We start from the raw sequence: 22081 nt of genomic DNA, 5'->3' as shown, positions 1-22081 counted from the left end.
ATGTAAACACTGCCGTTCTTGCTGGAAAGCCTAAGATCAATTTGTTTTTTAAATCTCAGGCTTTTCAGCATAGAGGAGAGATGTGGGGACTTCTAGACCCCAGATCTCTCTGTAAAGAGGACCCGTGATTACAAGGAATGTTTACATTCCGTATAATAGGAATAAAAGTGATCAAAAAATAAAAAATTAAAAAGGGAAAGTGTAAAAGTAATAAAAATATGAAAAACAAAATGTTTTTAAAGTGCCCCGATCCCTGCTTGCTCACACGTAGAAGTGAACGCATACGTAGGTTGCGCCTGCATATATAAATGTTGTTCAAACCACACATTTAGGTATTGAGGCGATCACTTGAGCAAAAGCAATGATTCTGGAACTAGACCTCCTCTGTAACGCTCAACTGGGAACCTGTAAACAATTTTAAAGCGTCGCCTATGGAGTTTTTTAAGTACTGTAGTTTGGCGCCATTCCACGAGTGTGCACAATTTTAAAGCGTGACATGTTTGGTGTCTATTTACTCAGCATAACATCATCTTTTACATTATACAAAAAAAATTTGGGGTAAATATTGTTTTTTTTTTTAATTCATGTTTTTTAAACAAAATTGCTGCACAAATGCATAAAAAATTGCAATGACCGACGTTTTATTCCCTAGGGTCTCTGCTAAAAAATATGTATATAATGTTTGGGGTTCTGAGTAATTTTCTAGCAAAAAAATGATAATTTATACATGTAGAGAAATGCCAGAATTGGCTTTGGTGGCAAGTGGTTAAAAGCATTTATTTTAAATGCAAGGAAGTACCTGAATGTGACCTGGTATCAGCCTATTGCAGACCCTGTACAGCAGGGCTGGAGTGTGAGAAGACAAAGCTGCAGGAGGAGGCAATCAAGTCATGTAATGACAAGAAGCATGCCAATAAGAGGAAAGAACAGAGTGATAGGGAGCTGACCTAATCACCATGCTGCTTCTCCTTTCGCTGTCCACTCACAGGCTAGGGCAGGTTCCGGCTCAGGGGAAGTGGACTGAATGATGCTGGCCTGAGGACATCTTGTGGCGAAAAAGAAGTATGTTGGATTAAAAGTGAATTTTACATTAAAAGCTTTTTTTTTATTGGGCTATTTGTTGTTGTAATCTTATTTTTTGGCTGGAGTTCTGCTTTACAGGAGGCTTCTGTTGGAACCTTTCCATCTTAGCGACAAGCCTGCTAGAATATCTGTACTGTTCACTTTCATTCATATGAGCATCCTGCACTTGTTTTATTTAAAGGCAGAAAAAATTGGTCTAATCAAGTTCTCCTGCATTTAAATGTACATGCGTTTAACCATGTTCAAAGTATCTAATCTGCTCTCGGACGAACAGAATTTCACACACAGAAAACCTGAATGCGTCCAAACAAAGGTAAATGCACAAAGTGAAATATACCATTTTAAATAATTCTATACATTTATAAGCATTTAGAAATGTCCTATAAATTTATATAAATGTTTATAATGGTATACCAGTGTAAAAGAGGCCTTAGCTTAGAGTAACTGCCCCACCTACAGGCCCATTGTGAAATTGCATGAGAATACTGAACAGTTCCATCAAAATGAGAACATGGGTGCTCAACTTGTGGCCTTCCAGCTGTTGGGGAACTACAAGTCCCATCATGTCTCTGTCTTGCAATGCCTCATGTGACTTGTAGTTCTGCAATAGCTAGAGGGTAATAGGTTGAGCACCCATGCCCTAAATGTATGACAGCAAGGAACGGTCAACCCAAAAAGACACAGCCTACAAAAAAACAACCTTTACCACTATAGTGCTCCTTAGCCTTGGTGGGTCTCGGAAAACAAGCATCTCTGTGCTGCCCAAAGCAATCCGTTATATTCTCACTTTTATTCTTCCAGTGCAGCCTTAAAAATACGAGAGTGACCTATTGGTTCAAAAAAATGAAGTACTCTCCTTCAAACCCAACCCTGAACAAAAATTAGCCTTGCAGCGTTTCCCCCTTCCTTTAACACATACACTGCAAGGGTTAAATGCTTGTTAAGTCTAGGGGCAGAGGATAAGGTGATCTACTTGCTGTGTACCTTGCTTTATTCAGGCTTAGTGCCTCCCCAGGCTGCGGGTGGCTCCTAACTGTCCTCATGTACAATGCATAACTGTTGGTCCTGCACTGAACTTGACGTCAGGATGCGACCACAGCCAGAGGCCCTTAGAAAAGAAGCTTTAGGGGACCGGTTGCACAGAAGGGGGAGCCTATTGGTGCGAGGAACATGTTAGGGGCTCATTACCCAACCTCTAGACTTAACAAGCATTTAACCTCTGCAGTGCTGAGGTCACACTGCAAGGGTCATTTTAGTGTAATTCCTGGAGTTGGACTTTAACTGGGTAAGAAACACACAATCCTTATAACCCTGTATTATCAATTGTACATAAGTGAATTGCATGACGCTGCCATGACATAAGGACTAGTCAGGTAACAAAGCAATGACAACAGACTCAACACCGGTACTGTATATCACAGTGAAAGCCAGAGACCCAACGCAGCGCTCAAATTATAAACAAGTATGCATGGGCCTCGCGGCTGGAATTGAAGGCAGATCAGTTCCCATAGCCCTATACAACCAAAATTTCCCTTTCCCACAGCCGTACTGAGTTAGACACCTGAAAGGGATCATCTGATTGTTACGGACAACAGTATTTCAAATGCTTGTCATTGGAGCACGCAGTGGGAGACATTTACAAAACTAGCATTGGCTAAAAAAGATGGCGATTGCTGCTTTGTGTACTTTATTTTCCCTAGTGGGTGTTGCACATTATTTTCTGCTTTCCAGTTCAGCAATTTTTTACTATAGGAAACAAGAACTAAAAGGTACCTATTTTCAGCACTGGAAGCACTAACTCTTTTGGCCAACATTAGGTTTGCAACTGTCCCACTCGATTTCCACTACCACACCCACAGCACACACACCATAAAATGTTGTCATAAAAAGCTATTTCAGTGCAAAGTTTACACTGCCTAAGTATCACAATGGACATTCTTAGTGACAAAAAAAAGAAAAAACGAAGTCAATAGTTAAAAGTCTTCCCCTTCGGTCCTCGGGGGGCTTCAAATTCAACACATGGTTAAATACATCAAGTTTCCAGATGCAAAAATCACACAGTCAATGATTCTAGGTTCAGAATTTCCAAAGTTTGAAAACGAATTTAGAAACAAACGATAAGCAGTTCACATGCAATATGAAGATAAAAAAAAGGAAAAAATATAGGTATACATTTCCCCAACTTCATCTTAAGATCAGCAAGTTGTAGTGGAAAGATGTACCGGCGTCTATGTACATATGGTGGAGTTACATTGACGATATACTAATATCTTCCACACTTCGGCCCATCAGGCAAGGAGCCTTCGAGATTTCCTTATCCATAGGTAAAGCAAACTAGCTACACAGCTTCAAAAACAGTATCTGATCTTCGCCTCGTCCCGCGCTGAAGCCTTGGACCATCCAATAAAAACACGGCGACTGACTTATACAAAAACAAAGCCGGAAACACGCCAGGACAGCTAAGTCGGGTATATAAACAGCCACTATCGCCACTGTCCTAGGCGGCGTTCCCACCAACTTTACGTTAAAAGTTTTGTGGAGAGGAACAGACTTTAAATCTCAAAGCTTGCTGCAGCTCCTCCTTCAGCTTAGATGGATGGGCATGTAGTCTGGCCTCCTGGTCTGGATGATTTTCGGCTTCTCTTTACGGGTGCCATCCTCATCCTCGTCCACCTCAAGCTCATTTTCGGGATCACTCTCACACACGTGGACCACCACACTGGGGGTTGTGTCTGTGGCTGCATGCAATTCGTATTGTTCTCCTGCAAGCAAAATTAAAAAAAAAAAAAAAAGTTGTTTAGGAAAAAAAATAGTTTTGACCAATTGTTAGCATTAGGTGAAATAAAGCTGAAGTTTAATCTGCTTATATTTTGCCTTCTGTGGTTCTTCCCTCCCACCTCTTCAACATGATAACAATGACAATTTAAAATAAAAATTTCACTTCATTTACTTGTGTATAGGCATGCGCCCCTTTTTTTTTTAGTTTGTACATGGCTATATGCAAGGTCTTTATGGAACATACATTTTTGCTTTTTACTCAGGATCTTTCTGCCAGCCTCTGCCTGCCAGATCATGTATATAAACATCTGCAAAATGATTACATCCCTGTGCAAGAGACCATAACCTTAAAAAGTCCAGTTCAGGTACCAAATCTTTTTATCTTTTCATAGTCCCACACCTCGGCATTTAATTTATGACTTATTATTGTATGTAAATTATTTAACCACTTAAGGACCAGGCCTATTTTTGACACCTGTTGTTTAAAAGTTAAAATCATGTTTTTTGGCTAGAAAATTACTTCAAACCCCCAAACATTGTATATTTATTTTTTCAGACACCCTAGAGAATAAAATGGCGGTCAATGCAATACTTTATGTCACACCGTTTTTGTGCAGCAGTCTTACAAATGCAATTTTTTTGCAAAAAATAAAGGAAGAACATAGTAAAGTTAACCCAATTTTTTTTTATATTGTGAAAGCTGATGTTATGCCAAGTAAATTGATACCCAACATGTCACATGCTTCAAAATTTCACCCGCTCGTGGAATGGCGACAAACTTTGGCACTTAAAAATCTCCATAGGCGTCGTTTAAAAATTTCTACAGGTTACCAGTTTTGAGTTACAGAGGAGGTCCTGTGCTAGAATTATTGCTCTCACTCTAATGATCGCGGCGATAGCCCATGTGTGGTTTGAACACCGTTTTCATATGTGGGTGCGACTTACGTATGCGTTTGCTTCTGCGTGCAAGTTTGGAGGGACGGGGCACTTTAAAAAAAAAAAAATTGTTTTCATTATTTATTTTACTTCTTAAATTTTTACACTGTCCTTTTAAAATAAAAAATGTGGATCACTTTTATTTCTATTACAAGGAATGTAAACCCTTGTAATAGAAAAAAAAGCACGGACCTCTTTAATGTAAGATCTGGGGTCAAAAAAGTAAAAGTAATAAAGAACAATTAAAAAAAAAGTATTTTTTATTTTTCAATAAAAAAAAAATCGTCCCTTTAAGGGCGTTGAGTGGAAGTGACATTGGGCCATAGAGTTGAGTGGGGGGCCATCAACCCCTCACTCGATTTAGTGGCAAGCAGGGGAAAGCATCGGATCATCTCCGCTGCTAAGACGGATCTGGTAAGCAGCGGAGATGACCGGGACGCAAATCCGCCGCAGAAAGCCACTTTTATCTTAAAGCAGAGCGCCCGCCGCTGAAGAAAATACCAGGGTTACGGCAGCTATCTGCTGCCGTAACCACGGTATTTAACGTCAAAGGACCGACTTATACCGACAGCAAGCGGTCCGGAAGTGGTAAAAAATACCTTTTCCTCTCAGACAAAAAGCCTGCTTTAGGCTCGTTTCACATATGAGCCGCATCTGCTGCACAGCAGGGGTCTGGTGCGTCCTGGTTCTCCGTTTCAGGTCAAATTTCAGTCCGAATTTTGGGCTGAATTCAGACCTGAAACAGACCAAAAAATGCACACGTTTTTCTTGCAATACTCATCGGATCTGCTGCAGAGATATGTGAACCGGCTCCATAGAGAGCCAGTCACATTCTCCTGCTATTCAAATTGGATGCATAGGTGTGAACTCAGCCTTATGCTTTTGCAGGGCTCTGTGCTGACAGGGCCGGGACAAGGAGTGGGCAGGAGGGGTGGCTGCCCTGGGCACTGTGGTATCATGTGAGATAGGGGGGCAAACTTTGGTGGGTTAGGAGTGGGTGGGGGAGAGGACTTCTGTTTGGAGGAAAAATTTAAGTGGTAGAAGATTTGTACTAGGAAGGGGAAGATTTTTTTTTTTGGGAGGGAAGGGGATTTATGCTGGGGGAATATAGGGAGAGAGAATTTGAGACAAAGATTTGTGCTGGGAAGGTTGATTTTAGCAGGGGGGGGGAATTTTGCTTAGGGAGTGAGCATGCTCATTAGTGCCAATTTTAATTTTCTTGCAGGGGGGCGGATTTTTGCTGACACATAATGCTCATACATCCTGGGGGGGCGTAGGCGCAATTTTGCATGTTCGCCCTTGGCTCTAGATGACCTTGTCCCGACATTGGCTGGCAGAGCTGAGTAACAGCCACACCCCTAACACAGACTGATGTTGCAGAGGAAGAGTGTGTCTAGGGTTGCCACCTTTGCCAGGATAAAATATTGGCCTTATGGGCTTTTTCCTAGTAGTAACATTGGCAATAAGTTCTATTTTCAGTGGACATGTTGGTAAAATACTGGCCAGGTGGCATGCCAAGGCATCAAGGCATTTACAATGGGAAAATGTATTGAGCCTGGGTATGCCCAATAGGCGCTGTTTTGCATCAAAACTTTTTTTCTCTTAATAAAAAATAATTCATAAAAAAAAAAAAAAAACACAGGTCTACAACATTACTGTGTGTAGTAGAGTCAAAAGTGAAGCCTGTTGGTCTGCACAGTCATTTTATGTATATATAAATCAATCCAGCTATATCAGACCCTCTGCAATTCTTTAGGCCAGCAATCTGGGAACCATGTTTTATATACTTGAGAGCCTTTTCCTTAGATTTATCTTTTTTCTATTTTTTTTTTTTTTTACAAGATTGGCCGCCAGGTCTTTCCTCAGCCCTCCCCAATGGCACTGCTTGGGACTGGCATGTAGAATGTGATAACACATGTGCATATCCAAATTGTGGACACATACTAGGGTCAATTTAGACAGGAGCCAATAAACATACCAGCATGTCTTTGGAGCGTGGGAGGAAACCGGAGTTCCCAGTGTAAACCCATGCAGGCTCAAAGGAGATAGTGTCCTGGTTAAGATTAGAACTAAAGGACCCCAGTGCTGCAAGGAATAAATGCTGACCACTAAGCCCATAGTCATATTTAGACCCCCTGCAAAACCTCAAAGTGAATCTAGGGCTAGTGAATTGTTTTTTTGTTTTTTTTATACAATGTTTATTGGACTGAACATCTATTTCTGTAACAGGCTAAAAAAAAAAAAAAAATTAAAACAAATGTAACAAAAACTGTCTGTATTGCCTTTAACAACCATTCCGTCCACTTGTTTTCGTTCACTGCACTGAAAAAGCAAATCAGTCTGGTAAAACCAATGCAGTCTCCATTTGACTTAGATAAACAAGGCCCAGTGAAATATGGCCGCTGCCCCCCCCCCCCCCCCCCCAGTGAGCAGGCCTCGGTGCCAGAGTTCCCACATTAACACCCGTACGAGGCATCCTTTCACAGCACTGTCATGGGATCTTTTTTTCCCCTTTAGCCTAATGTAGGAAAAATGTGCTACTGAGAATTAAAAATAAAACCAAATGATTTTGTCTGGAAAGAATGGAAACTTGGCCCCACGTGTGTTCTATAATCACATCAGCTATTTCTGGACCACTCGAGAGAAAACGTTCCCTTTCAGAGAATTCTCGCAAACAGGAAAAAGTACTGCAGAGGGATAGAATGATTTCTGTGCAAACTCGGGGAAAGGAGTCTGTTTTAAAGGAAATCTCTTATGGCAGGAATACAACAGCGGCTGCCGATTGAGCTCTGGGGGTCTCATCTTCATCCCTGATCCACAACTGCTCCTGCACAGTGAAGCAGATTCTGGGGCCTCAAAGCAACACAGCAGCAAAACTGAATTGGGATCCAAGAGCAACACAGGAGTGAAGCTGACTCTGAACCCCAGAGCAACTCAGGAATGAAGCTGACTCTGAACCCCAGAGCAACTCAGGAGTGAAGCTGACTCTGAACACCAGAGCAACTCAGGAGTGAAGCTGACTCTGAACCCCAGAGCAACTCAGGAGTGAGGCTGACTCTGAACCCCAGAGCAACTCAGGAGTGAGGCTGACTCTGAACCCCAGAGCAACTCAGGAGTGAGGCTGACTCTGAACCCCAGAGCAACTCAGGAGTGAGGCTGACTCTGAACCCCAGAGCAACTCAGGAGTGAAGCTGACTCTGAACCCCAGAGCAACTCAGGAGCGAAGCTGACTGAGCAGCATAGGAGTGAAGCTGCCCCAGAGTAACACAGGTGTTAAGCTGACTCTGAGCCACAGAACACCACAGGAGTGAAGCGGAATCTGGGCCCCAGAGCAACACATAAGTGAAGCTGACTCTGGGTCTGAGCCACAAAGGAGCAAAGCTGACCCTGTGCCCCAGAGCAACTCAAGAGTGAAGGGGACCCTGTGCCCCAGAGGAACTCAGGAGTGAAGCTGACCCTGAGCCCCAGAGCAACACAGGAGTGAAGTGACTAAGGCCGGCCATACATGGTTCAAATCTTGGGCCGTTGATGGGCAGGCTGAATGTACAAAGTTGATTTGCAGGAAAGAAATTTGCACCATGTATGGCCGGCCTAAGGGTCTCAGAGCAACACAACACCAGAATGAAGTTGTCTGTGAGCCCCAGAGCAACAATGGAGTGAAGTATACTCTGGATCCCAGAGCAACACAGGAGTGAAGCTGACTCTGAGCCCCAGAGAAACACAGGAGTGAAGTGGACCTATGGAAATACAAAGGTGAAGCTTCCCCAGACGGGGAGTTCTAAACACACAAACCTTAGAAGTTGAAATATGTCTTTAGAAACAATGGCAGAAAAGAGCGCAATTCCTACCTGGGCCAAGCTTGGAGATGGCGTACAGGAGATCGTAATTAATAACTGGGGTGGCATCTTCCGCTTGCTTCCAGCCCACCGGAGGAGATGAAGGTGGTGAGATGAGAAACTGCTTCTCAGGGTTAGGTGGAGCCAGATGAGAACTGCCTATGTGTAAAGTCTGCAGAAGGATGAAAAGAGAGTAAAAGATTAGTACAGATACGTCCTTGGGCTTACAAAGGAATGGAAAGCATCATAAAAGGAACCCTGTACTGAGAGACATATGTAGGCTGTGATTGCTGACCTTCTGACAATGCTAGTTGCCTGGTTGGGCTCTAGGAAAGCAGGGACAGCCAGGCAACTAGAATCCTCACAAGGAGGGCCCATCTACTTCAACGTGTACAACAACCAGGTACCACCTAGAGGTCTCCAGAGTAAGAAAACAGCTTCTACACCATCTATTCTAGTGGCCAGATCTGCAAGCCTGAGGTCCCAACCCTGCACACCAGCTCAGTCAGTTTTTTAAATGACTTAAAGTCAAAATGTAAACAAAAACATTAAAAAAATAAAACACAAGGGATGGAGCTTACAATGAATACAAAGTGTCCCCTGTGCTGCTGGCTGCAGTATTAATCTGGCTGCAGAAATCCTCTATCCTCAGCTGACTCCAATACCCCTACAGCGGTAATCTTCCAGTGCTGTGGGGGTTAAAGGGAGTGATGGAACTAACCTATGCCTTGCTGTAAACACATAGTGAGCACTGAGCCCCGCACATCTTTATGAAGTACCAATCATCTTCTGGCCATGGCTTCAACCCTTATATAGAGATAAATGTTCCCGATTCCCACCAATAAGGACACAATATGGAGGACAAACCTGAGCAAAGTACAGCTTGATCTCCTTCCCCAGGAACTCCATCTTGTGCAGCTGGATCCTGGCCTCCGCAGCCAACAGCGGGTTACTGAAGTTGATTCTCACCCTCTTAAAGCTTTTGAAGTACTGGAAGGTGGCCTCTTTGTCATACGTCCTGAAGAGGGACTCAAACTTTGCCTGGAAAAAAAAAAAGCAAGCAATAAATACAATTGTTTTCTTGCTTTCTGGGACTCATTTATAGCCAAATAATCCATCATTTTTAGATTATTTATTGCCTACTGTATGACATGGAACCAAAAAATATTTCAGTTTTTAGTATAGACTGTGGAACTGAAGCAGAACGCCGGGCACAATACATTCCTCAATAACCACAAAGGATCTAAATCTACTGTGTTCAGCAAACGCCTTTGCAAATCCAGTTTTTACCTTGTACAAATAGTGGTGACATGATCACTGTGCAGAGAGCAGAGCTGTGGGAGGGGCCCAGCAACTCCACCCACTACAAGCTGCCTGGAAAAATCTACAGGAGGGGGCGGAGACAAGACCAGTCACCCTGCACAAGGGGAGAGAGCAGCAGTGACCGGTCTTTATTACAGGAAGCCAAATGATGACTGCACAGATCTGGAACAAATACACAAAGGACACCAAGATTCAATTAACAATGCACATGACAAACGTATTTTGACAAAATCTGCTTATCCTGGAGTAAGATTTATTCTTTTGAAATCTTGGGAACATCCAAAACTTCCAGATAGACAGAAACCAAACTGAGAATTATGTTAGGGAGCTTTTACTGTTGGAGTATCCAGGACACACTATATATATGAAAGCAGGAGGTCAGCCCATCAGGCTCTTCCTATAAAATGTCATATGACTGCTAGGTGGACAGGCCCTTTAATATAAGATCTTTTCTTTTTTTTTTGTAGAATAGTACTGCAGTGTAGTGCAATTTGATTAACCATTAAAAGGGGTTGTAAACCCTCGTGTTTTTTCACCTTGGTGAAAAAACACCTGGCAGTGACCAGCCCCCCAGTTTTACTAACTCCCGGTGCTGTCAATCAAATCCAAAGATCCGGGCACCGCGGGGACAGGGCTGAGTCATACATTCGGCGGCTATGGACGCCGAATAATGGACTCGGGAGCGCGCCCGCAAGGTAACCCCCCGGAGGAGTGCTTGTCCTAGGGGGTTATATGATGTGGGGAGGAGCCACTAGGGGACCCCAGAAGACGAAATTCATGGCCACTCTGTGCAAAACGAGCTGCACAGTAGACGTAAGTATGATATGTTTGTTATTTAAAAAAAAAACCCCTTACAATCACTTTAAAAGTATAACTAAAGGCAAAATCTTTTTTTTTCAGTGTTGGATAGACTGTAGAACACTTCTTGGGTTTTTATTGCTGGCTGTGTCCCCATTAGGGGGATTCATCCTCTCTATTTTTCCTGTTTTCTGTTATCACCGAAAAAAAATCCTTACATTTTAGAGATTGTCACCAGAACAGGAATAAAAGGGGGAATTTTCCAATGGGGGCACCAGTTCTGGTGACAACCAGGGGATTCCCTCACTTCCTGTTTTGGCTATGAGACAGGAAGTGATGGGAAATCACCCCAGTGGGGACACAGATGACAGGGGTTATAATCTTACTCTAATATAGAATTTTGCTTTTAATTCTACTTTAAACCTCCCATGTCCTGCATCCATAAAGGGCAGCATTGGTGTGCACGGCCTATTGCTTTAGGGTGTGCACCCCAAAGCTCAAACATATTTGCATGTGTATATATATTGACGGTGTCAGCAAAGCAAAGGACAGTGTCAGTAGTTTTTGTTTTTTTTACAATTTTATTTAAGAGCCCTGTTAGGGGGCTTTGGTGAAATTTCAGGAGTATAAACAGGGGAAATCTACACCAAACAGAGCGATTAGGGTGTGCCCAGGCACACCCTGTGTGCATGCCTATGAAGGGCAGTAATTAGGAAAAAACACCCATGACATAGAGCTGCACGATTAATCGTTAAAGAATCAAAATCGCGATTCAACTCTCCTCACGATCTTAAAACAGCATTTTCTGATTCTATGTAACAAGTGCAGAGAGTTCTCTGCTCACTTCTGACAGCTGACAAAAAAAAAGAAAAAATCCAGGCAGCCTGCCAAGTTTATCATAACATCAGATAAAACTTTGGTCTGTAAATGAGGGCAGTTTAACCACTTAAAGACTAAACCTTTTTCTGACACTTGTTGCTTACAAGTTAAAATTTGTATTTTTTGCTAGAAAATTACAAATATATATTTTAGCAGAGACCCTAAAGAATAAAACGGCGGTTGTTGCAATATTTATTGTCACATTGTATGTGCGCAGCGGTCTTTCAAAATGCAATTTTTACACTTTAATGAATTAGAAAAAAGACTAAACAGTACAGTTAGCCCAATTTTTTTGTATAATGTGAAAGATGATGTTATGCTGCGAGAATCGTGATCTTTATTCTAAGCAAAAAAAAAATCGTGATTCTCATTTTAGCCAGAATCGTGCAGCTCTACCATGACACACAACCTGAGATTATATCCTATTATTTTTGGTGATTCCAGAACAGTACAGGTCTCGGATTGGTTGCTGGCTGTCAGCATTGCTCTGCTGTAATGTGCTGTGAATAAGCATCGTTGCTCTCATTTTCTTTACATTTGTTATAAGCTGTCAGCAGAAAAAGTAAAGATTACGGATTAGGCGCCTAAACTGAACTTTATTTAGGGAGGCGATGACAAATTGTACAAACCATATGGCGATTACATTTTCCACTACCCCGTCTGTCATTTTCCTTCTGGAAAGAAAAACAGCTTCCTCTGCGGAAATAAATCTCCCAAATCGCAGAGCCTGAGGCTAAAGAGCCCTTCACCAATGTAAGGCATGTCTGTAGTGGAGAGCGCAGGCAGGAGGGAACAGCTGGATATTAAAGAGGCCCTGTCATCTCATCAACTTTATAAAAAAAAATGCAGGTAGAAGCACAGAAAAAAAATTGTTTTTAAAAATAATTATATAATATTTAAAGTCTTTAAAAGCTTGATTGATTTTTCCTTTCTATAAACTATTTTTATTGACTTGTATTGTGCCTTTGAACTTGCTAGAAAATGTGCTAGGGAAGCAAATCCCTAGCACAGCTCCCTCCCTCCTTGCATATCATAACCCTCCTTTTCTTTTGTGAGTGTCTAATTACTTTAATTACTGCCTCTGCTGGCCCAGCTCCTCTGCCCCTCCCCTCCTAATCATAGGGTGAAAGCTCAAATGACAGCTCTGAGTCAGCCTGGGGCTGCTGAACTCACATCTTATATGGTGGGACTGAGCAGCAATCTCAGGGCTTCCAGACACAAGGGAGGCTGTTCCAGGCAAATAGCATGTATAAAATCATAGGTGTGTGCAGCCTGATGCATTAGGGTGTGCGTCCCAAAGCTCAAAGAGAAACTGCAGTCTGCTCACATAACTGCCAATCTGAAGCTTCCCTCCAACCACTTTGCATATTATTTTATATATACTGTGATTCTGTACTTGCCAAATATGCTGCAGAAATCTCCCTCCACTGAGTCTGGCTGCAGCCATTTTAACTGTGGGCAGCTGAAGCTGCTGCCTGTTCACTTCCTGGATTTACACAGACACATAGGGGCACACCTTCAGCTCTCATTGGCCCTCTTACAACTCACCCCCCCTCCCTTCCTGGCAAACTCTCACGAGAGAGACAGAGTACTGGTAACTGTAAGCGCAAACACACAAGTCCATATATAACAGGAGATATAAAGGGCTGAGCAACTTAGTCCATAGGGGACAGGCTGGAAGTTCAAGGGTTAAGTGGTAACCGGTAATGTAATGGTTAAAGTAGGCTGGTAGGCTAGGCGGCTGCTGTCCTCAGAGAGCTGGCTCTGTGATGGATGAGAGAGGGGTGGAGAAGGAAGCGCCACCTGAGTGTAGTATTAACAAATGATATGATTCATATCATATCATTTGTTAATACTACACTCAGGTGGCGCTTCCTTCTCTACCCCTCTCTCACAAGAGTGAGAGCTGTGCATGATGTCATAGGCCTAGGCTTTTTACCAGACAAGAAACAGGAAGTGGGCTGTATAAGGTATTTACTGGCAGAAAAAAAAAATGTTACTATCCAAAATTAAAACAACAAGGGCAGAAGATTTAATAGATGGAAAGATGAAAAAATGACTGAAGTTCCGCTTTAGAGTCAAATATATTTTTATTGCATTTTACAAGGCAAAAACAACAGTACATGGATGATAATCAGATGTTCTGTACAGTAGGCAAAACAGAGATCCACATCTAATACACGTCCGCATGCCTTCCAGTACGGCATGCAAGCGTACCCGTTTTTCAAAAAATGGTGATTGGAACCACGATGTTTTGCATGACTAATTATAGAGAATGGGAGACATCCCATTCTCAATATTGGCAGATAGGAGGTCTTTAGAGGGGAGATAGGAGTCATCTATGTGGTTGAACGCTGCGACTAATAGTGGGGTAAGGGACTGGGGCGAATGATTTAAAGAACCTAGGGGAGAACCTGTCTGGGCCTGGGCATTTCCAAGATTTCAATCCCTTGATGGCAGACAAAAATTCAGATCCTGTTAAGGGGGTTATCTAGGTCTGCGGACTCATTGGGGTCTATTTGTGGTAGAGCTGTTTCCGAGATGTAGTCTCGCATGTCGGATAGGTGTGGGTCTACCCTCAGGTATCTGTCTAGTCCATGTGGGTAGGTTGTATAGTTGGGAGTAATATTGGTGGAAGGCGCTTGCTATGCCCTGAAGATTACTATTATTATTATTATTATTAGATTATGATTATTCTTATCTTCTTTTGGTCGGGAGTACAGATGTGTGGGATGGGCCGACATGGGGGCGAGGGTGGAGAACCCTCACAAGATGCTGTCCACATTTGTTAGGTAAGATATAATGCCGGTTACGTCCCCTATACCTGGCAATGAGGGAGTGGGCATCTAGAATGTGGAGTAGCTCCCTACGCACATTGGAGAGGTCAACATATACTGTGGGATCTGGGTTTTGTTTGCGGGTCAGTTCTAGTGTGTGTATAGTGGTTAATAATTTTGTGATGTCAGCGGTCCTGGCCTTTTTTTAGTCGAGATCCGTGTTAAATGAACATCCCATGAATAACGCATTTTAGAGCTTCCCATTTAGTGAGGGGATTGGTGTCGTCGTTTTGATGGTCTCGGATAAAGTCGCAAATTGTCTGCTCAACAGCTGCAATGCACAGGGTGTCTTTCAGTAAAGTTGTCTTTTAGGCGCCAGGAAAATGATTTACAGAATTTAGGGGGGTGGGCTAGGCTCAAATGTGCGGGGGCATGGTCATGAAGTTCCGCTTTAAACACACGTCTTTCTCTGCAGCCTCAGCTGCACTGGGCAGTGAATGATTGGGAAGTGCTCTGTGCTGAGTGGCTTCCTGTTCATTCTCAAACTGAAGCATAGTAAGCACAGTTTACTATGCTTCAGTTATGACTGAACACAGTTAGTGTGTTCACTGCGTTCATTTAAAAAAGGAAGGGGCTGGTTAATGACAATGATTAGCCCCTTCCCACCACCTATGCTCAAACATGAGAGGAGGGAAGCCAACAGCACTGCGGTGTGGGGGGGGGGGGGGGAGGGGAAGGCACAGCACAGGGGGAAGCCCAGGCATTAGGGGGAATTCTGGACTGGATGGACAGAAATAAAAACCCTTTAGCTCCCATAAATGTATTCCAGCTAGCTGTTTGCATAGAGTTCCTCAGTTGGAAAGTCTCTCCTTTCTATTATGCTGTATGGAAGAAAAAACTTCAATACAGAGAATGAACCCCCTCCTCCCCCAGCATGAATAGATACCCCCTTCCCACCTCCCAGAGTGCACTGCATTTATTATTTTTAATCCATCCCCGGCCAGGCTGTCTGATGACTATGCTCAGAATACTTGACAACCTTCAAGCAGCCTTTCCCACGTGGCTTAGTGGTTACCACATCTGTTTTGCAACATAACGTCCTCACTTTGAACCTCAATGTGGGCACTATCTGCATGGTGTTTGCATGCTCTCCCTGTGCTTGTGTTCCTCCCACACTCCAAAGTCATGCTGATAGGTAAGGTCAACCAGCTAATGTCTAAACTGCAGAGTCTGATGGCAGGGAGCCCGTTGTGCACACTTCTATGCCCATGTGCCATGATCTCTGCCACATTCTGGTGACCTTCCAGTGTGCAACATGAGTATTTCTGGACCCAGACTGATTTATTAATACTGCCAATACCGGAGGAGGGATCTATGATCAGCCACCCTGCGTAGCCTCAGGTGACCCTAAGTTAAGTATCCAAGTCATCATTCCCGTCTCTGGGCTCTGCTCAATTATTAACAGTCGAGACTGGAACCAATGTCGTCACTCACCCTGAGGCTGCTGGCAAAAGCCAAAGATAGAAATAAATGTTAGGTTACACAATGCCCAATGCTCATTTGTTTCTAAGGTCTAGTTGTCCTTTAACAATGATGGTGACCACTGCCACAAATATGACATACGCCATCCTTCCCTAGGTGTGCCCTCTCTCTCTCTCGCGCCTAATTAGTGACAATACTTTGAAAAAAAACTCATATCTTAACTTTTTCTTTTTCAGAAATTCACAAATTTGTCCCCTGGGACTCAGTGTCCCTAGATCTGTATATTGCCAAACAGAGAACAAGGTTAGGATTGGCTATAACAATGATGGCCTCAAAGCAAATGACTTACTTTCTATAGTTTCTCATGAGCTTCTTCACGTTAGGCTCAATTGATTAAGGACCAATGTATAATACCGAGCTGCAGTAACGCGTTACATGTCTTGTTGCACTGCTGTGGCATTCATTTTCATTTACGAGTTGTGCTGCGCTTTGTAAATGCTCCTGCAGTCTTCTAGGACCTGTGTGTGTTCCAGAAGGCTGCGGGGGGGGGGTGGGCAAAGATCCTTGATCACTGCGGCAATCTGACCTGGAAGTGGAAGCAGGTACCTGTCCACCAGGTATCTGTTCCCCTCAAAAAAGGGTCAAATGTGGCAGTGGAGGGTGCAAACAAGTGGAGCTTCTCCATTTGGGTGGAGCTCCGCATAAGACTGAACCACTTCTCATTTGACAGGTGGTGCTGAGGCATTATGTCACCTCCTCACTGCCTGTTATAACTCCTACAAACCCACACCACCATGCCAGGGCGGTTGCAATGCGGCCCAATTAAGGTGTATCGGTCGTGTTCGGTGGATCGCAATGCTCGCTAAGTGCAACAGGGGAGTTAATCCTTGCCACGCCCACAGAGCAAAGCATCTTACCTGTTGCGTGTGTACAACCCCATCCACTGCTTTTGCAGCTTAAGGTGGAGAGATCAGGAGGAGGTAAAAACGCAGCTCCTGTTCTCACACCTGTCCCCAAAAAATCACAAATGTAAATGAGGCCTTGAGTCAGGATCACAAGTGTGACATTAGCCTAAGTAACATTTATCTGCAAGCAAAGCTGCTCCAGGTGAGTAATAAGCAGGCCATCTACTAACCACCTATTATGAAGGTGCTAGCACAGCTAGGGGAAAAAAAGGATCCGGAATCTGCAGATTCTGGATCCTTTTCTTCTCTAAGTGCGTTTACTTCAACCACCCAATCAAATGCTAGCAAAAATCTCTTTTCCTTCCTTTTTTTTTCTCTCTTGGGTGTTCACTGTTCTTGCCTAAATTTTGCAGGCGACTCTGTGGTTAGTGATTCTGCTGCAAGCAATTGCAATGACCAGAGACAGAAACATTACGAGGCTGCCTGTTTGTTCCTATGGAATGGCTCCCTCACCTGCTGACGCAGTGAGAGGTCAACTCCCACCACTAGTGATCAAGAGTTGGTAGCATTCGGGGACCGTTTCAGCTGCTTTAGCTGGCGAGGGAGTGAATCCACAGGGACAAACAGGCAGCCCCCTTAGCTATTTTGTCACTAACGCCCGTCAGCCTTAGTAAATCCACTCCAATGCGTACAACTATAAGAAATATGGGCAATTTCACAAACCCATTGCTGTAAATGGGAAGTGTCCAGGTTTTATGGTGTTATTAAATAATAAAAAACCGTAAGGAATTATAGGATTTCTCTTGGCAATTTCAACTATATGGAGATCCAGAATCGGTTTGAGCCTTTGGGATTGCCAGATTTGGAGCAACAGGATTATCTTACTGGGGAGATGACAAGAGAAAAACAATATTTATGAACAGAACCCAGACTTATAGGAAGTGGTTCTTGTGCTGATGCCAATAACAAATTGATCTCCTGGTATATTGACAGAATACAGAAAACGATGTTTGGAAAACAGGAGCTCAATTAAATTTTATGCGGTGGATTTAGACGATTGTAGTCTTAATAATACGTTTTCCCCTCTGCTGCTCAGTTTGTGCTAAAGAAAACATGCCTCTGACCACTTCCTTCATTTGCTTCTGCTTAAACAAAAAAAAAATTTCGCAAGTGAGACTACATTTTTTACATATGACCAAACTGTGGAAAGCATGTGAAGCGTGCAAGGTCCCAAAAAGAAAATCACCACAAATCATTTGATAAATGAGACGGCACCCAATTTTGAAGCAGAAATGTATACAATTTTGATGTTGGATTCCTCAAATTCTCCCAGGTAGTTTTTTTTTTTCTCAAATCTACAGTGCTTTGAAAAAGTATTCATACCCTTTGAAATTTTCCACATTTTATCATGGTACAACCAAAACTGCAAATGTATTTTATTGGGATTGTATGTGATAGACCAACACAAAATGGCACATAAATTAGAAGTGGAAGGAAAATGATAAATGGTTTTCCAATTTTTTTACAAATAAATATGTGAAAAGTGTGGCATGCTTTTGTATTCAGCCCCCCTGGGTCAATACTTTGTAGAACCTCCTTTCGCTGCAATTACAGCTGCGAGTCTTTTTGGGGATGTACTGGATTTGCACATCTAGAGAGTGAAATTGCTGCCCATTCTTCTTTGCAAAATAACTACTCAAGCTCTGTCAGATTGGATGGAGAGCATCGGTGAACAGCAATTTTCAAGTTTTGTCACAGATTCTCAACTGGATTTATGTCTGGGCCTTGACTGGGCCATTCTAACACATGAATTTGCTTTGATCTAAACCATTCCATTGTAGCCCTGGCTGTATTGTTTAGGGTCGTTGTCCTGCTGGAAGTTGAACCTCCGCTCCAGTCCCAAGTCTTTTGCAGACTCTAATAGGTTTTCTTCTAAGATTGCCCTGTATTTGGCTCCATCCATCTTCCCATCACGATGGGGATGGTGTGTTCAGGGTGATGTGCAGCGTTAGTTTTCCGCCACACAAAGTGTTTTGTTTTTAGGCCAAAAAGCTCAATTTTGGTCTCATCAGACTAGAGCATCTTCTACGTTTGCTGTGTTCCCCACATGGATTCTCGTAAACTACAAATGGGACTGCTTATCTCTTTCTTTCAACAATGGTTTTCTTCTTGAAACTCTTACATTAAAGGACAGATTTGTGGAGTGCACGACTAACAGTTGTCCTGTGGACAGATTCTCACACCTGAGCTGTGGATCTCTGCAGCTTCTTCAGAGTTATCATGGGCCTCTTGGCTGTTTCTCTGATTTATGCTCTCCTTGCCCGGCCTGTCAGTTTAGGTGGACAGCCATGTCTTGGTAGGTTTGCAGTTGTGCCATACTCTTTACATTTTTGGATGATGGATTGAACAGTGCTCTGTAAGATGTTCAATGCTTGGGATATTTTTTTTATAACCTAACCCTGCTTTAAACTTCTCCATAACTTTGTCCCTGACCTGTCTGGTGTGTTCCTTGGCCTTCATGATGCGGTTTGTTCACTAAGGTTCTCTAACAAACCTCTGAGGGCTTCACAGAACAGCTGTATTTATACTGAGGTTAAAATTACACACAGGAGGACTCTATTTACTAAATAGGTGACTTCTGAAGACAATTGGTTGCACTAGATTTTAGTTAGGAGTATCAGAGTAAAGGGGCTGAATACAAATGCACGCCACAATTTTCAGATATGTATTTGTAAAAAATTTGGAAAAACCATTGATCATTTTCCTTTGTGTTGGTCTATCATATAAAATCCGAAAATAATACATTAAGGTTTTGGTTGTAACATGACAAAATGTGGAAAATTTCAAGGGGTATGAATACTTTTTCAAGGCACTGTATATTAGGCTGAAGAAAATACATATGCCTGTTATATTCCACCTAGGTAAAAAGCTTAACTATCCCAAAATGTTATGGAAAAAGACATGTATGTAAAAGTGCAACGAAAGACCATGGGGTTAATTTATTAAAACTGGAGAGTGCAAAATCTGGTGCAGCTGTGCATGGTAGCCAATAAGCTTCTAACGTCCGCTTGTTCAATTAAGCCTTGACTAAAAATAAACTGGAAGCTGATTGGTTACTATGCAGAGGTGCACCAGATTGTGCACTCTCCAGTTTTAGTAAATCAACCACCATGTTGGCACCTTGTGGTTGGAAGCAAGTGTCAGAGAAACACATTTGAAATTCAAAGTAGGCAGATCTGGTAGTTGGTCAACCCAAACCCAAAGTTATTAGAGGCTGATGCATGAGTACATGCACTAAACTACGTTTTCGGCATTAGTAAGCAATTCCACTGGGTTTTATTTAGTAAAGGTGAAAAGGCAATACCAAAAATTGACCCATCAGATATTCATTTTTGTCATTTTGGATGCTCAACAAGGAATCCTGGTTGCTTTGAATGAGGACTCCTTCACACCACTTCAGTTGAGCTTCATTGATCTGTATAGATCAACACAGGCTCAACACCAGGGCACATAGAAAGTTCCCCACACCTGCTACACAATGGACACCAGCCCGCACCCATATTAGCATGCTGATGGGAACAAGACTGTATTATGCTTTGCTCAATGGTGTGCAACGGTTTGTGTAAAACAGTAACGTACAGTAAACCAGAAATGTAATATATTGCAGCTAACCTATCCATCAGTGTGGTGGCTGAATTTATTTTCTTTCATAAGGCTCCCCCCCCTTTTATTCTCACTTGGTGATCCTGCCACTAACACACATCCTGTCCTAGGGTGACAACGCTCACTCACTATATTGTATCTGTGAATAAACAGCATGGTCACCCTAAGCTGCTCTCCTGTTTTGGGCTACAACCACCTCCGTCTGTTCTCATCTCCATTAAGTAGAGTAGCCTTTCTCCACCTTTTTATCTCAAAAACAATTCAGGTCTTGAGGAATTCTTACTAAAACCAATACGGCATCAATGGCAAAAATGCATCTTACATGATTGGTCAGTAAAAAGAATGCAACGCTTGCAATGTTGGTCAAAATTTCACAAAACACCTATAATATGTTGGAGTCAATGAACTATGCAGTCACCATCAAACAGGAGGGTCAGTGACTCAAGGAACCCCTAGAAACCTTCGGAGAAACCCTGGTTGAGACCGGCTGACATCGAGGGAAGGTGTGCTGTGGTTCACAATAGATAGCTGGGAATGTTTTACATTGTTTGAGATATTTCAGTACACAGGAAGGTATAATGGTCACAAATTTTTATAAGGACCAACAGGTCTTTTTTTACTTTCAGATTAAATCAGAAAAATAAGAAAACGAGGGCAGCCACTACATCTAAGGGTTTGTAACTTGCAATATATTACATTTTGCTTAGGGGTTTAGACATCCTTTATTGTAGTTTTTTTTATATATATATATATATATATAGTGGTGAAAATAGAATCAGTGCTTTTCATATTGTACATTTACATCAGTCCCTGTCCTCGAGGAGCTTACAATCTTAAAGTCCTATATTTAAAAAAAAAAAAGGTGTATCGTAAAAAAAAAAAAAAAACACATTGAGCTATATGAACAAAAAAGAATATATAAACTAAAAACAATAGAATTAGACAACAAATAAAAAAAAATCCATTTGGCAAGGGCAATCTTACCCTGGCTTCGTTCTGGTTGAAGATATCGCTGTCTTGCACACAAGCCACCAGGGAGGAGAAGGTGTAGTTAAAGTTTCTGAAGTGCATGTTGGTTGCCGATTGCCCCAAGCAGAAACAAGCTGCTTTCACTCGAAGTTCCAAGATGCGAGTGTGACTATACAGAGCAAAGCTTACAGTAAACTGTTTATAAGGGAACTGCTTCAACTCCTCCCCATGAAACTTTACAGCTTGCCTGCTATGGGGCAGCACATTCCTCTACTGAGTTCTACATGCTCTGCAAGCGAAGCTGGGGAGAGGACTAGCTGGAAAGGGCGTGACGTCACCATTACTCACTTTCTGTATGCTAATTAAGTTTGCCTGTTTTTTTTCTTTTTGCTTTGCAGGATGGAAAAACAGCTGAGGTTTGCATAGCAGCTGCTTTATCAAAACCTTTGGCTGCATAGTTTCCACTGCTAGTAATTCCATTCAGCACTCAGACTTACATGTTCTCACCACTTGAGCTGGGCAGCCGGTCTTAAGATGGAAAATGTTAATGCACAAGGCCCGAGCTGTATAGCAACAAACACTTATTATCTGACAGCGATACTTAAGGCTTTGGGAGAGGAAAGGGAGCACACAGTTAATTAGACGTGTTGAA

The 22081-nt window shown here is 42.5% G+C and overlaps 1 protein-coding gene across 2 annotated transcripts in view; it reads right to left on the bottom strand.

Moving 5' to 3' along the window:
• Positions 1-565: 565 nt before the first annotated feature.
• RCAN1 (regulator of calcineurin 1) overlaps positions 566-22081 on the bottom strand; it is a 165746-nt gene continuing 144230 nt past the window's right edge. Inside the window, exons 1-4 of one of the 2 annotated variants that reach the window (XM_073617178.1) lie at positions 21445-21723; positions 9501-9674; positions 8646-8805; positions 566-3845 (exon numbers count right to left, since the gene is read on the bottom strand). In XM_073617178.1, coding sequence (XP_073473279.1) covers positions 3667-3845; positions 8646-8805; positions 9501-9674; positions 21445-21531 — 600 coding nt within the window. In that variant the 5' untranslated portion in view covers positions 21532-21723 and the 3' untranslated portion in view covers positions 566-3666. Of the gene's footprint in view, positions 3846-8645; positions 8806-9500; positions 9675-21444; positions 21724-22081 lie in introns of those variants that run through there. The other variant, XM_073617177.1, reaches the window with a different exon arrangement.

This window comes from Aquarana catesbeiana, linkage group LG02, assembly GCF_042186555.1.
Source record: "Aquarana catesbeiana isolate 2022-GZ linkage group LG02, ASM4218655v1, whole genome shotgun sequence".
Taxonomy (NCBI): domain Eukaryota; kingdom Metazoa; phylum Chordata; class Amphibia; order Anura; family Ranidae; genus Aquarana; species Aquarana catesbeiana.
This window is presented reverse-complemented; position numbering and strand designations above follow the sequence as displayed.